At 39.8% G+C, this 14,127-nt stretch overlaps 2 protein-coding genes across 8 annotated transcripts in view; both read left to right on the top strand.

Annotated features, from left to right (window-relative positions):
- Positions 1-9,028, top strand: part of LOC121860723 (cell adhesion molecule 3-like) — an 84,226-nt gene extending 75,198 nt beyond the window's left edge. For all 7 annotated transcript variants that reach the window (XM_042358042.1, XM_042358040.1, XM_042358039.1 and 4 more), the window contains exons 4-7: positions 1,187-1,322; positions 1,494-1,627; positions 7,427-7,664; positions 8,067-9,028. In XM_042358042.1, coding sequence (XP_042213976.1) covers positions 1,187-1,322; positions 1,494-1,627; positions 7,427-7,664; positions 8,067-8,158 — 600 coding nt within the window. In that variant the 3' untranslated portion in view covers positions 8,159-9,028. The remainder of the gene's footprint in view (positions 1-1,186; positions 1,323-1,493; positions 1,628-7,426; positions 7,665-8,066) is intronic.
- A 344-nt stretch (positions 9,029-9,372) lies between these two features.
- LOC121860724 overlaps positions 9,373-14,127 on the top strand; it is a 4,961-nt gene continuing 206 nt past the window's right edge. The window contains exons 1-2 of the mRNA XM_042358047.1: positions 9,373-9,667; positions 13,505-14,127. The exon at positions 13,505-14,127 is cut by the window's right edge and continues 206 nt beyond it. Coding sequence (XP_042213981.1) covers positions 9,629-9,667; positions 13,505-14,008 — 543 coding nt within the window. The 5' untranslated portion in view covers positions 9,373-9,628 and the 3' untranslated portion in view covers positions 14,009-14,127. The remainder of the gene's footprint in view (positions 9,668-13,504) is intronic.

The following is a 14,127-nucleotide window of genomic DNA, read 5'->3' as shown; positions in this document are numbered from 1 at the left end:
GTTGTAATGTTAATGTTTTGTTGTTACGTATTTTATCATAGTATGTTTGTTCTGGTGGTGAAAGGCAGGAACCTGACCTAAGTTAACCTAACCTAAACTAACTTATCCTAATCAAACCCAAAGTAACCTAACATAACCTAACCTATCCTAACTAAACTTAACCTAACCTAACCGAACGTGTATGTATGTATGTATGTATAAATGAGCCACCTTGAGCTTCACAAACTGACGACAAACAAAGCAAAACAAACACACCAACCTGTTACCTGTCAGCTCATTAAACCCATTTTCACTTTTTTTATTTCATGGTTAACACGCATTAGCAATTAGTGGAAAGTGTGTCAGAAAAAAGATAATATTCCCAGCCAAGGTGAATTATCCTGATCTTTGCTATAGCCTGTGTTCATTCCCTGTTCATTCCCTGTTCATCCCCTCTTCATTCTCCTGTTCATCCCCTGTTCATCCCCTGTTCATCCCCTGTTCATTCTCCTTCACTGATTCACACATTTCATTTACAGATTTTTTTTACTTAGTTTGTTTTACTCCTATTTTATTATTTTTTTTTAAGTTTCCAGATTTCATATAATTTACAGATTTGAGAAAATTTTAAGATTTCGTTTAATTTATTGATATTATTTTATTTTCAGAATTGATTCTATTTGTAAGATGATAGATAATTTAAGAAAGATATTATAGGTATTATAGGTATTTGATAAACATTACAGCGGGTGTTAATGTTAAACTGGAGATATATATTGATTATGTACCTGACTGTAACTGGGAGGCTTAATTATGTACCTGACTGTAACTGGGAGGTTTAATTATGTACCTGACTGTAACTGGGTGGCTTAATTATGTACCTGACTGTAACTGGGAGGCTTAATTATGTACCTGACTGTAACTGGGTGGCTTAATTATGTACCTGACTGTAACCAGGTGGCTTAATTATGTACCTGACTGTAACTAGGTGGCACAATTATGTACCTGACTGTAACCAGGTGGCTTAATTATGTACCTGACTGTAACCATGTGATTTAGTTATGTACAGTACCTGACTTTAACTACATATCCTAATTTATGTAACTCACTGTAACCAGGTAAATTAATTATGAAACGTGACTGTATTCAGGTGTGATTTAACAATAACCACGTGACTTAACATAACCACTTCATCACCTCGTTACAGGAAAATAAATCGACTGGGGCCAAGATTGTGCTGAACGACGTACAGTTTGGGTCGTCGGGGAAGTACAAGTGTGAGATCACGGCAGAGTGGCCTCAGTTCTACACCGCGGACAAGAGTAACACAATGACGGTGGTCGGTAGGTGTTGAGAGAGAGAGAGAGAGAGAGAGAGAGAGAGAGAGAGAGAGAGAGAGAGAGAGAGAATATGCATGTGTGTATCTATATATGTATGTGTGTGTGTGTATGAGTATATATACATGAACGTAACAAGAGAGGTAGTTTACTCACATGTATGTATGTGTGTAACAGACGTGCCGCAGGAGAAACCGAAGATCCGAGGCATCAAGAACAAGTACCATATAGGTGATGAAGTCCACCTTACCTGTACCTCCGCCAAGTCCTTCCCAGCGGCCAACCTCACCTGGTACATCAACAACGAGAAGGTAAGTGACCTCTCTCTCTCTCTCTCTCTGTCTGTCTGTCTGTCTGTCTGTCTGTCTTTCTGTCTATCTATCTATCTATCTATCTATCTATCTATCTATCTATCTATCTATCTATCTATCTATCTATCTATCTGTCTGTTATTATTATTATTACAGACGCTCTCGGGGACTGCCTTTGATAGTGTACAGTAGAAGGAGTTAAGAGTATGTGGGCGTGTGGGGGGGCAGTGCGATGAGGTTGGAGGCAGTTATGATGGTGGTAAGCTCCGCCGCCTCTTGAAAATACCACGAAAAATTGCTTCATGAATATATTATTTATCTCGGCGTCACCATAACCAAACCAAACCTAACCTAACCCAATTTAACCTAACTTGATCCAATCCAACCTTAAATTATGTGACCTATCTTTCCCCCGACCTAACGTAACGTAATCTAACCTATCAGGCAGACACGTCATGTCCTAAGGGTCACCAATATACAGGTATATACATGGGATACACCCCTATAGTGTACCTGACTTTACAGTTGAGGAAGTAAAGGTGATCGAGTACAGTACCGGTCATATTACCTCCCTGTGTATTGAAGTATTAATATACAGTGTACTATATCCACGCTGCCCTGTCTTAAAACTTTATAGGGATAATATGTAACTTGTATTTACTTAAAGAAATATCCTTAACTTAAACTACAGTAAGTATTCATGTTTAATATAATAATAAACTCCTTGTGATCCTAATTCGCCTCACCTTGTTGGTCTTCCTTCAAGGTATAACTCGGAGGAAGTGTAATATCTTGGGACGTGAAGTTAAGCATTATAAAAGAAGACTTAGAGTATTATAGAAGATTATACTGTAGCTGGTGCGAGGCTTAACACTTACACCACTTTAGCTGTTGATCTACGTGTTGTGTTGTGTGTTGTGTGTTGTGTTGTGTTGTGTGTTGTGTTGTGTTGTGTTGTGTGTTGTGTTCTATGTTGTGTCAAGCCCAACAAACCAATCTCACCACCACCAAACAACAAAACAAAAACAAGAATCTACAAACACTCAAAAAAAAAAAAAATCTTACAGTAAAAAAAATGAGTTTGTGAAATGTGTCTCTTTTATAAGCAAGAATTAGGGGTGTTGGCCAGGCCGGAGATGAACCCCCTATAAGGCCGGAGATCTATAATTGTGGTCTGGGGTCATGTGTACAGGGGAGGGGGGGGGAAAGTGAAGGGGGAGAAGGATGGGAAAGGGAAATGAGGTTAGGTATGTGTGTGTGTGTGTGTGTGTGTGTGTCATAATCTGCACAACTACTGTATAATACTTCAAAGTTCTAACACCTATCATTAACACATAGTATATCGCTTAACACATGGTAGTTATATTTCTCGATAAAAGTCATATGAAATTGGGTAATTCTTCACGAGATGCGTAAAGTAAGGTTGTGTTTTTGTGTTGGTTGTGTAAAGTAAGGTTGTGTTGTGTTGTGTAAAGTAAGGTTGTGTTTTTGTGTTGCTACGTTAAGTGAGGTTGTGTTTTTGTGTTGTTACGTTAAGTGAGGTTGTGTTTTTGTGTTGTTACGTTAAGTGAGGTTGTGTTTTTGTGTTGTTACGTTAAGTGAGGTTGTGTTTTTGTGTTGCTACGTTAAGTGAGGTTGTGTTTTTGTGTTGTTACGTTAAGTGAGGTTGTGTTTTTGTGTTGTTACGTTAAGTGAGGTTGTGTTTTTGTGTTGCTACGTTAAGTGAGGTTGTGTTTTTGTGTTGTTACGTTAAGTGAGGTTGTGTTTTTGTGTTGTTACGTTAAGTGAGATTGTGTTTTTGTGTTGCTACGTTAAGTGAGGTTGTGTTTTTGTGTTACGTTAAGTGAGATTGTGTTTTTGTGTTGCTACGTTAAGTGAGGTTGTGTTTTTGTCTTGTTACGTTAAGTGAGGTTGTGTTTTTGTGTTGCTACGTTAAGTGAGGTTGTGTTTTTGTGTTGTTACGTTAAGTGAGGTTGTGTTTTTGTGTTGCTACGTTAAGTGAGGTTGTGTTTTTGTGTTGCTACGTTAAGTGAGGTTGTGTTTTTGTGTTGCTACGTTAAGTGAGGTTGTGTTTTTGTGTTGTTACATTAAGTGAGATTGTGTTTTTGTGTTGTTACGTTAAGTGAGGTTGTGTTTTTGTGTTGTTACGTTAAGTGAGGTTGTGTTTTTGTGTTACGTTAAGTGAGGTTGTGTTTTTGTGTTACGTTAAGTGAGGTTGCTTCCATTATTACGTGAATAATTATATGAAGCTCTAAAACTAAACTCATGAAAGAAATATTTGAATCTGAAAAACTACGATACATAATTCTCTCTCTCTCTCTCTGAACTTGCATGTTAATCACCAGAACAGTCCCCCAGTTTATTTCGCTCTAAAGTTAGCAACACCTAATGCTATACTCACTTAACCTAAGCTAGCCTAACCTAATCTAACCCCCAGGTAGCGTTAGGGTGTTCAATAATCTGATGAAATATGCTAGGGTGGCTAATCTTCAGGGGGGCCGGCCAAGGCTCGCCACGCTCTACCACACCAAAGAGACTACTGTAGATTCGTCAATAAGGTGATAAAAATGGTGAGAGAGATGTAATTTGATAATGGAATTTAATAAGTTATGTCATTAAGGTTAGGTTATTTTAGTTAGGTAAGATTGAGTTCGATTTGGTTAGGCTACTTAAGTTAGGTTAAATTAGATTTGGTTAGAACGCAACTTCCTTACATATCACACTTTAAAGGAACTTTATTGATATATAATATAGAATAAAAACTAACATAAAAATAATAAAATAAGAGATAGAGAGAGTTAGATAGTATTCATCAGGATGACGTGTTGCACAGAAAACACGGAAGCAAGAGTCTAACTGTGTGTTTACATCTAAGATTCACACGGACGAGAGAACCCTTTTGAACACTATTTACCTCATGTAATATTCACACGAATAATTACTCCCTAATCCTATCTAGTATTTATGGTTTGTAATATTCATACGAACCAGTTACCCTTTACCCAAACTTGTGTTTACATTTTGTAATATTCACACGAACCCGTTACGCCTTACCTAACCCCGCCTTCATATGTTGCAATATTCACACGGACCAGTTACCCCACATTCACCCTTGTATTTATATTTCTTAATATTCACACGAACAAGTAACCCTTTACCCAAAGTTGTGTTTACACGCAATAACATTCACACGGACCAGTTACCCCCTGGGAAAATTTAATCTCAAAACCATTTCAAACACTAAAGAGAAAAAAATTACCCTGAGTTACATATTCTAGACAAAAATTAACGTTATAACCGGGATATTAATTTGCATACGACTGGCGTTTTGGATGAGAAGTGGCCGAAATGTAATCGCCAGTTCAGAAACTTTTACCCCCAAAAATATAATTTGAAAACGATTATTAGTTTACTAAAGAACTGTTGATTTTGACAGAAAATTGATGATGTTGGTAATGAGTCACTTTCTCGTTGATGTCAGTTGTGAATTTGTTTAATGAAATTATCTAAAGACTAAACTGATACATTTTATTCTTCCTCTTAAAGTTTAGCTCAGGCCAGGTTAGCTTAGGTCCCTAATCCAACTATCAAATAAGACTGTATTAGCATGGGGCCTATTAGAACTGGGGCCTATTAGCATGGGGCCTATTAGAACTGGGGCCTATTAGCATGGGGCCTATTAGAACTGGGGCCTATTAGCATGGGGCCTATTAGAACTGGGGCCTATTTGTTTTAGTGAGGGCAAGTAGTACTTACTGAGAACAACTGAGAGCACCCACCATAAAGTGTTAGTGTGTGTACTTACCAGGGGGGAAGTGTCGCTGTTTTGGCACTATCGCGACACTTTACACTGTGGTACAATTAAGAAAACACTGTGAACGTGTGTCTTATTATATAGAGTGACGTAGTTGCGAAGATTGACCGTGTTCTGTCTGTCTGTCTGTCTGTTTGTTTGTCTCTCGCTGGCTGTCTCTCTCTATTTCTTCTCTCTCTTTTTGTCTGTCTGTCTGTCTGTTTTTACTTCGTCCTTTCTCTATTAACTTTAGTTTTCCGTTCTTCTCTGCTTTCCTCCCTTAATCTATTCATTCATTCCCTTTCCCTTTCCATCTCTCTATCTATATGCTTTCATCCAAATTTCTCTCTCTCTCTCTCTCTCTCTCTCTCTCTCTCTCTCTCTCTCTCTCTCTAGGTCAGCGTGAGATAGTGTAGGTAACCAGAGAAACTTAATCTCACTCGAGTTATGGTGATTGTCTCCCACCCTGATGATGCTCGACTACACACACACACACACACAGATAAGAAGATACAGACAGTAATAGACTGACACAGATATAGACGCATACAGACAGACAGACAGACAGACAGACAGACAGAGAGAGAGAGAGATGCGGTTAACTGTGCCACACAATATTATGGAAATGACGACAACCTGATTATGCCAGCGACGATCGAGTGATTATGTAGGATGTAGAGGGAGTGACTGGACTACCGACCCCCGTCCTAACCTAACCTAACTTAACTTAACCTAACCTAACCTAACTTAACCTAACCTAACTTAAAATAACCTAACCTTACTTGAAATAACCTAACCTAACTTACAATAACCTAACCTAACCTAACTTACTGAGACTGGGACCTATTAAGACTGGGGTCCACTTAATACTCAGACCCAATTAACCAGTCAACTCTAAACGTAGACAGTCCCTGACAGTCGTAGGCAAATTCTTAAATGAATTTTACACCTTCAGGAATAATCACATTGTTGCCGCCTCCGGATCCTATTATTAATAAAGTGAAGATGTATGTGTGTGTGTGTGTGTGTGTGTGTGTGTGTGTGTGTGTCTGTGTCTGTGTGTGTGTGTGTGTGTGTGTGTGTGGGTGGGTAAACAAACATCTGTTGCCATTTAGTGATTTATTACCGTTTCACTGAAGGATATGATGCAGTTGTATTTTCGTTCGTGTGTTTATAGATCATAAGGATAGGGGCCTATATGAATTGGAATTGTTAGGGCCTGTTAGGATTGGGGCCTGTTAGGATTGGGGCCTATATGAATTGGGGCCTGTTAGGATTGGGGCCTATATGAATTGGGGCCTGTTAGGATTGGGGCCTATATGAATTGGGGCCTGTTAGGATTGGGGCCTATATGAATTGGGGCCTGTTAGGGATTGTGAATATGGTGGGGCCTGTTAGGATTGGGGCCTATATGAATTGGGGCCTGTTAGGATTGGGCCTATGAATTGGGGCCTGTTGGGATTGGGGCCTATGAATTGGGTCCTGTTAGGATTGGGGCCTATATGAATTGGGGCCTGTTAGGATTGGGGCCTATATGAATTAGGCCCTGTTGGGATTGGGGCCTATGAATTGGGGCCTGTTGGGGGGCCTATATGAATTGGGGCCTGTTGGGATTGGGCCTGTTTGACTAAGTTACCTGGATGAATGGTAGTTGGTGAGTTTTAAGACAATACTCGGCTGCCTTGTATCCATGTAGGGAGGACACACACACACACACACACACACACACACACACACACACACACACACACACACACACACACACACACACACAACTTAGCGATAATAGAAACAAACACGGTAAAGATGTACAGGAAACAATATTCATTAATAATAATAATAATAATAATAATAATAGTAATAATAATAATAACAATAACTTTTATAATGCATGTATGTTTAAAATATATGTATGTAAAGTATACTGTATATGTATAATCTCATAAACTCGGCCAGTAACACACTACCCCTCCCTCTCTCTCTCTCTCCCTGCCTCCCTTCCTCAGGCTCCCCGGCAGTACGTAGTAGTCATGAACAACACAGAACACGAGCAGCGACTACAGGAGGCACACCAGGGCCTTTCCTTCGTGGTCACCGGCGAGCATTTCCGGGACGGTGCTATGACCCTTAAGTGTACAGCTGAGGTCGACTTCCTTTACATTAAGAGTCACCAACACAGTATTGATGAGCAGCTGACTTACAACGTGCCCGTCATGGAGTCGCGGGACATCTCTGCTTTCTCAGGTGAGGGGGTGAGGGAAGGGAGAGAATGAAGGTGAGGGAGGGTCAGGGTGTATGTGTGATGGAGAGAGAGAGAGAGAGAGAGAGAGAGAGAGAGAGAGAGGTAAACAGAATGAAAACGAAGACTAAACAGGTTCAGTCGTCCATCAGTGAGAGTCAGGGTAGCAGACACGTATAGAGCTGGTGTCGCAATTAAAAGTATGGGTATACAAGACGGAGAGAATTTTAGAAATATCATGTGTGTTAGGTGTGTTGAGATGATGTGTAAAGTGTGTGTGTGTGTGTGTGTGTGTGTGTGTGTGTGTGTGTCCTGTACAACATTCCACGCACCTGTTAAGACTGAACACCTGTCATGTGGGATGGTCTGATTGTCAACATTAAACAGGTGTATTTCTCCTCACACAGGCGGGGCTCTCAGTGGCAGTCACTTCCTGCTGGTGACGCTGTCGGTGGCGGTGCAGGTGGTGGTGGGGGTGGTGGCCAACATCCCCCGGTGACTCTTCAGCTCCACCTCACCCTCTACCTCCCACCCTCGCTGGAGTAACAGTAGACAGCGTCATACCTAGAAGATAAACTTAGTTAGCGCTCCAGTTGTAACCATTTACTTCTTGTATTTCTAAAAAGGAGTTTCTAAGATTATTTAGTGTGAGGACGAACCATTACTGAGGGTAGCTGGCAGGTCAGACTCTGTGAGGAACCGTCAACACAGACATCCCTCAAGTCTAAACTACAGTAATATAATAATTCATCTTCATAATGAGTGAAGTGCCTGTGTGTTGTTGTGAGGTTAATTAACGCACTACTGAGGAACATCACAGCATCTGACCTGTCATAATATTGTAAATAATAACACTATTACGTGCCACACATCTTAGGAGACTTACGGTTGTTCATCTTGTAATGTTCTTCACGTCACTTAATGTCAACTTATCATCAGCTTCATCGAGTGTTTCTCACAACTTGTGGTAACGCGACGACCACAAGTTAACTTTATCTCTTAGCATTAGTTTTGTATTGTACTAAAGTGGTGTACAATGTTGCACTGGCACTCATGGTCATCAGTGATGTACACTGTGTTGCTGGCCCTCGCGGCCATCAGTGATGTACACTGGCCTCCATGGCCACCAGTAACATCCCGACAGGTGATGTAACAATATGGAAGTTGTAAGTGCAGTTGTTATCATCGTTGATATTTTTATGCTTTCATGTGCAGTGACCTGTCGACTCCTTCCTAGCGTCCTCAGCAAAGGGTAGACTTTATAAAGGTAGATTAAATGATGGTTGTCAGGTGATTCGCGCCGCCATAGTCAGTTTGCAACTTTTTTTTATTCTTTGCAGATTATATTTTGTTTAATTATGCATTAATTTAAATTTTTTTTATCTCTATTCAGGTTTAGGCTCAGACGAAAATATCTTGTAAAAAGGTTGATATTTTTCTTACGGCAGAGGAGAAACTTGTTAGAGATATTCTATGACACTCTTATTATTGCTGCATTGTGATGATTACAAAATGAACTATCATTGAACTATATCTGGTCTCATTAGGAGTGGACCACTGAACACTGCCCAAATTTAGTCTGTCCTTGATAAAATTACACAAAGTTCATTTAAGAATGTTTATAATTCCCTGGAGTGGACATAGCAGACAAAATAGAGACAGTGATCCACCTAGTATACACAGGCAGTGGTGTACATAACGCACACAGAAATTTTTTTACTCAGTTTTAGTTTCGATTTATATAAATTTGAAAACTTTACTCGAATTTATTTTTATGAAAATTATTGTTTCTAGCAAAAATCCCACAAAATAATGTAAATTTTGAGGGAATTTACGACATTTGCCACAGAAAGGAAAATATGGCTGTGAATTTATTGCTGTGGCGTCAAGGTTTAGTGAAGAGAAGTAGACCAGTCATCCCAAACAAACTGTAATGGTTGCTGAGGAGGCCAGTAGTGGGTGAAGGTGAATGGACGGGTCATTATCACCTGAGCTTCTGATTATTGTAGTAAGTGTGTGATGATTAAGTGTTGCTGATGATAATTATAAAGTATTAATTAAAGATATCATCCCTGTGTAGTAACTTTGTACTTTATATTCTCAATGAAACTTAACCTAACCTAACTTAACTTAACTTTACCTAACCTAACCTAACTTAACCTAACCTAACCTAACCTAACCTAACCTAACCTAACCTAACCTAACCTAACCCAAAATTCCTTGTATATATATATAGAAACCACAAGTCTGGTCATCAACATTCGACTTATGTAGAATGTTGATTAATTAATGTTACAATTAATCGGAGTCTTGATCGGATATTTATTTATTTATAATATTAAGTGTATATAATTAATAAAAAAAAACGATTAAATAACAAGGTAATTAGAACGTGTAGATGATTCACGTTCTTGTTTCCTCTTTGTGTCTCAGATGTCCCAGTGTAAAGAAAATAATTCTGACTATTAGAAACCAAACTTGATGTGATTTGACAAGTTCTCAATTAAGCAGAACATACACATATTTATATTTATCCTGTGTGTCTCAAAGTTAATAAAAACTATAAAAAAAATCAAATTAATAATGGAAATTCTAAGTTGATATATCTTAAGTGTATTGATAAGTGGCCACGAGACCGTTTAACTGAAGCTTCGAATCGCAGTTGTTTTGTGTTGTTATTTTGGTTGAATGATTAAATGTTTTCAGCAGAGAATGAACGAACCAATGAACCTGAAGCGCTTGAACAAAACACTGAACCTGGAGGAATGACTGAACGAAGAAATGAAACCGGAGGATAAACACCCACACACACACACACACACACACACACACACACACACACAAACAAACACCCACACAAAAACAAACACCCACACACATAGAGGCACACACACACACACACATGCACAGAGGCACACACACACACACACACAAAAACACCCACACACACAGAGTACAGACACACACACACAAAAAACACCCACACACATAGAGGCAGACACACACACACACACAAAAATAAACACCCACACACACACACACAAAAAACACCCACACAATATAGAGGCAGACACACACACACACACACACACACACACGTAAAACACCTACACACATAGAGGCAGACACACACACACACACAAAAAAAACACCCACACACACACACAAAAAAAAAAAACACTCCACACACATAGAGGCACACACACACACCCACACATAGAGGCAGACACACACACACACAAAAAACACCCACACACATACAGAGGCAGACACAGACACACACACACACACACACACACACAGGTTCTAAAACAATATGGTAATAACAATAAACCCCACAAGTAAGAGAAAAAACACTGTCCCAATTAACCAACTTGGCCAAAGATTATCGAATGTCGCCAGAGAGTGATGAACCTCTCTTGAAGCGCCGACACTATTTCCATAACCTTACTTTTTGGCAGAGATGAGTGACCGGGGGAGAGTGAGTGACCGTGTTGATGAGTATTCGGGTTGATGAGTGTCTGAGTTAACGAATGACCGATTTAATGAGTGACCGAGTTAATGAGTGACTGAGTAGATGAGTGACCGTGTTAAGGAGTGACCGAGTTATTAATGAATGACCGGATGGATGAGTGACCGGATTTAGGTGGCGGGATACCTTTATAAATACCTTGTGAATGCGATCAAGAGTTTTTAGAGACGAACAAATGAGCATCGCTGACCAACAAAAGCCATTAATCAGTTTACACTAAGAGAATTTATTTCAAAAACTTCTTCAGGTCATTTATAGATATTATATAAATTGATGACTAAAGGAGATATATAAATTACATAACATATACATTAGTGTGGTACTTTAAGATTATTTGCATAATTGTTTTATAATTAGGTTCTCCGTTGTTTCCTTTTCCGTGTGGTTTTGTCACACGGATGCTTTAACCACTAGTGAATAAGTAAAGATCCTGTGACTCACACACACACACACACACACACACACACACACACACACACACACACACACAAGACACACACACACACACACATACATGAATGAATGAGTGATTATGAAAAGAATGAGTAACAAAAATAGTAGGAAGAGACGAGAAATTATAGATAGATATATAGATAGATAGATATATAGATAGATAGATAGATAGATAGATAGATAGATATATAGATAGATAGATAGAGTGTGTGTAGGACCACAAACATCCCAGGTCAACAACACCATTACCTGCGTCTAACCTAATCCTCCTCCAGGTAAGGTACCATTAGGACCCACTCTTATTAGTACTGAGACCACGTTAATGTTAAACCTCGGCCCCTTAACCAGAGTAATGGAGTCTACTGGTCCCGATGGCTCATGTTACCTCAGAGTGTCTTAGTCGGGTGGCTGGACCCTGTGGGATAACAACAAATATAAATAAATAAATAAAATAAATGAAACAAAATAAAATAAATCAATTAATTTATCTAACGAAGGATTTCTTTTTTTTTTTTTAGTTTGTGATTTTTTTGAATGGATGTTGAATTAATGTTGAATGTGGAATTATATTAGGATATGTTGTATATATATATATTTTTTAGTGTATTGAGTTGCTTGAAAAGTTTAATTACAGACATACACACAAAAACGAATACATATATACTCATAATTATACATATATGGTTATTTTATATTTTTACCTGTCTACCTTTTTGTCTGTCTGTATGTATGTATGTATGTATGTATGTATGTATGTATGTATGTATGTATGTCTTTATCTATCTATCCATCTATCTATCTATCTACTTATCTATTTTACTCCCAGACTGATGAGTGATAAAGGTGTGTATGTACGTTAGTCTGTCGTCTGCTTGTTGCCATTCTCCGTCTGGTGGAGGGTAATGATTGGCATCTTAATAGTGTGAGGTGTAGTTCCTTAGCAGCAGCAAGTGATAACCCAGACAAGAGTAACAGCTCGCAAGTCATATGGGCTCCAGTCGTAATAAGCGCTAGTTCTAATGGGCCCTAGTCCTAATGGGCCCTAAGGTAAAACAACTTTGGTCATTAAGTTTGGGGCCCATTAGTACTAGAAATAAGACCTGTTAGAAATATTAGGACAACTATCTCTGGCCAGTCAACAGCGTAATGGTGCTAAATTTCTTAAGTACCTCACCTTCTTATCCATTTCCATGTACCATAGAGTTTACTGTATATAAGACGTCACTGATAGAGTCATTCTCACTTAACCTATCTTCATTATGTATTGCTGAAGCTCTGCGGTGTTGCCGTCTGAAGCACATCGTGATATAGTGTTACAAGATAGCCGTGTGAGACTACCTAATGATAACCTCTTGCCCAAGGCGGTATCTGGTTACGTAGACAACCTGTAAAAAACTAATCTATCGACGGCCCCGCCCACTTCTCCTGCGCGCGCATTTCTATCTGATGGACCAATAAAATCTCTCTTGCTAGTCCATTTCTAACTGATGGACCAATAAGATCTCTCCCGCTAGTCCATTTCTAACTGATGGACCAATAAAATCTCTCCTACCCCCCGCACTTTGTTTACCTGTGAGACTCATTCAGACAAACCAACATCTGAGGACGTCTCTTCACAACTGTGGGTCATCACATAGTGTGTAGCGTATATGAGGATTCAGTGGATACGTCAGTTGTGTTAAACTTCGTAATATTGATGTTACTCTCACTAAGTTTGATATGACTTATAACTAGTAATTAAGACAATAGGAATAAATGTATTAATAATAAATATCTTCCTATGACCACGAGAGTCATTATGTGTGTGACCAGGTGTATCTTAGACCAGGTGACTCATTATGTGTACCTTGTTATGACCAGGTGACTCGGGCATTCGACTCATATGTCGTGAGTCAGTGCGACGGAGCAGCAAATGTCTCCGCTAGTCATGACAGACATACTCACCCACCTGCCACCTGTCTGCCACCCACCTGTTACCCGTCTGCCACCCACCTGTTACCCGTCTGCCACATGTCTGCCACACATCTGCCACCCAACTGCCGCAATCTATTACCCATCTGCCACCCGTCTGCCGTCTACATGCCACCAGTCTCCCACCCACCTGCCACCCGTCTGCCATCCACTTGCAGAGGCTATGGGAGATCCAGAGTGCATTTGTCTCAGTCCACGTGGATATGTTCTTTTCACACGCAGGTTGCTATCCACACGCAGGCAACTATCCACACGCAGGCAACTATCCACACGCAGGCAACTATCCACACGCAGGCAACTATCCACACGCAGGCAACTATCCACACACAGGCAACTATCCACATTCCAGGCAGGTCTCCAAAATCAAGCATCTATCCATTACGACCACAGTAAGTAGGTAACTATTCACAAGTGGGGAAGCAGACAGACAGACAGGCAGGCAGGCAGGCAAGCGGGAAGACAAGCAGACAGGCAGACAGACAGACAGACAGACCTCCAGCAACGCCTACAAC

This window comes from Homarus americanus, unplaced genomic scaffold (genome assembly GCF_018991925.1).
Source record: "Homarus americanus isolate GMGI-L3 unplaced genomic scaffold, GMGI_Hamer_2.0 scaffold23617, whole genome shotgun sequence".
NCBI lineage: Eukaryota > Metazoa > Arthropoda > Malacostraca > Decapoda > Nephropidae > Homarus > Homarus americanus.
This window is presented reverse-complemented; position numbering and strand designations above follow the sequence as displayed.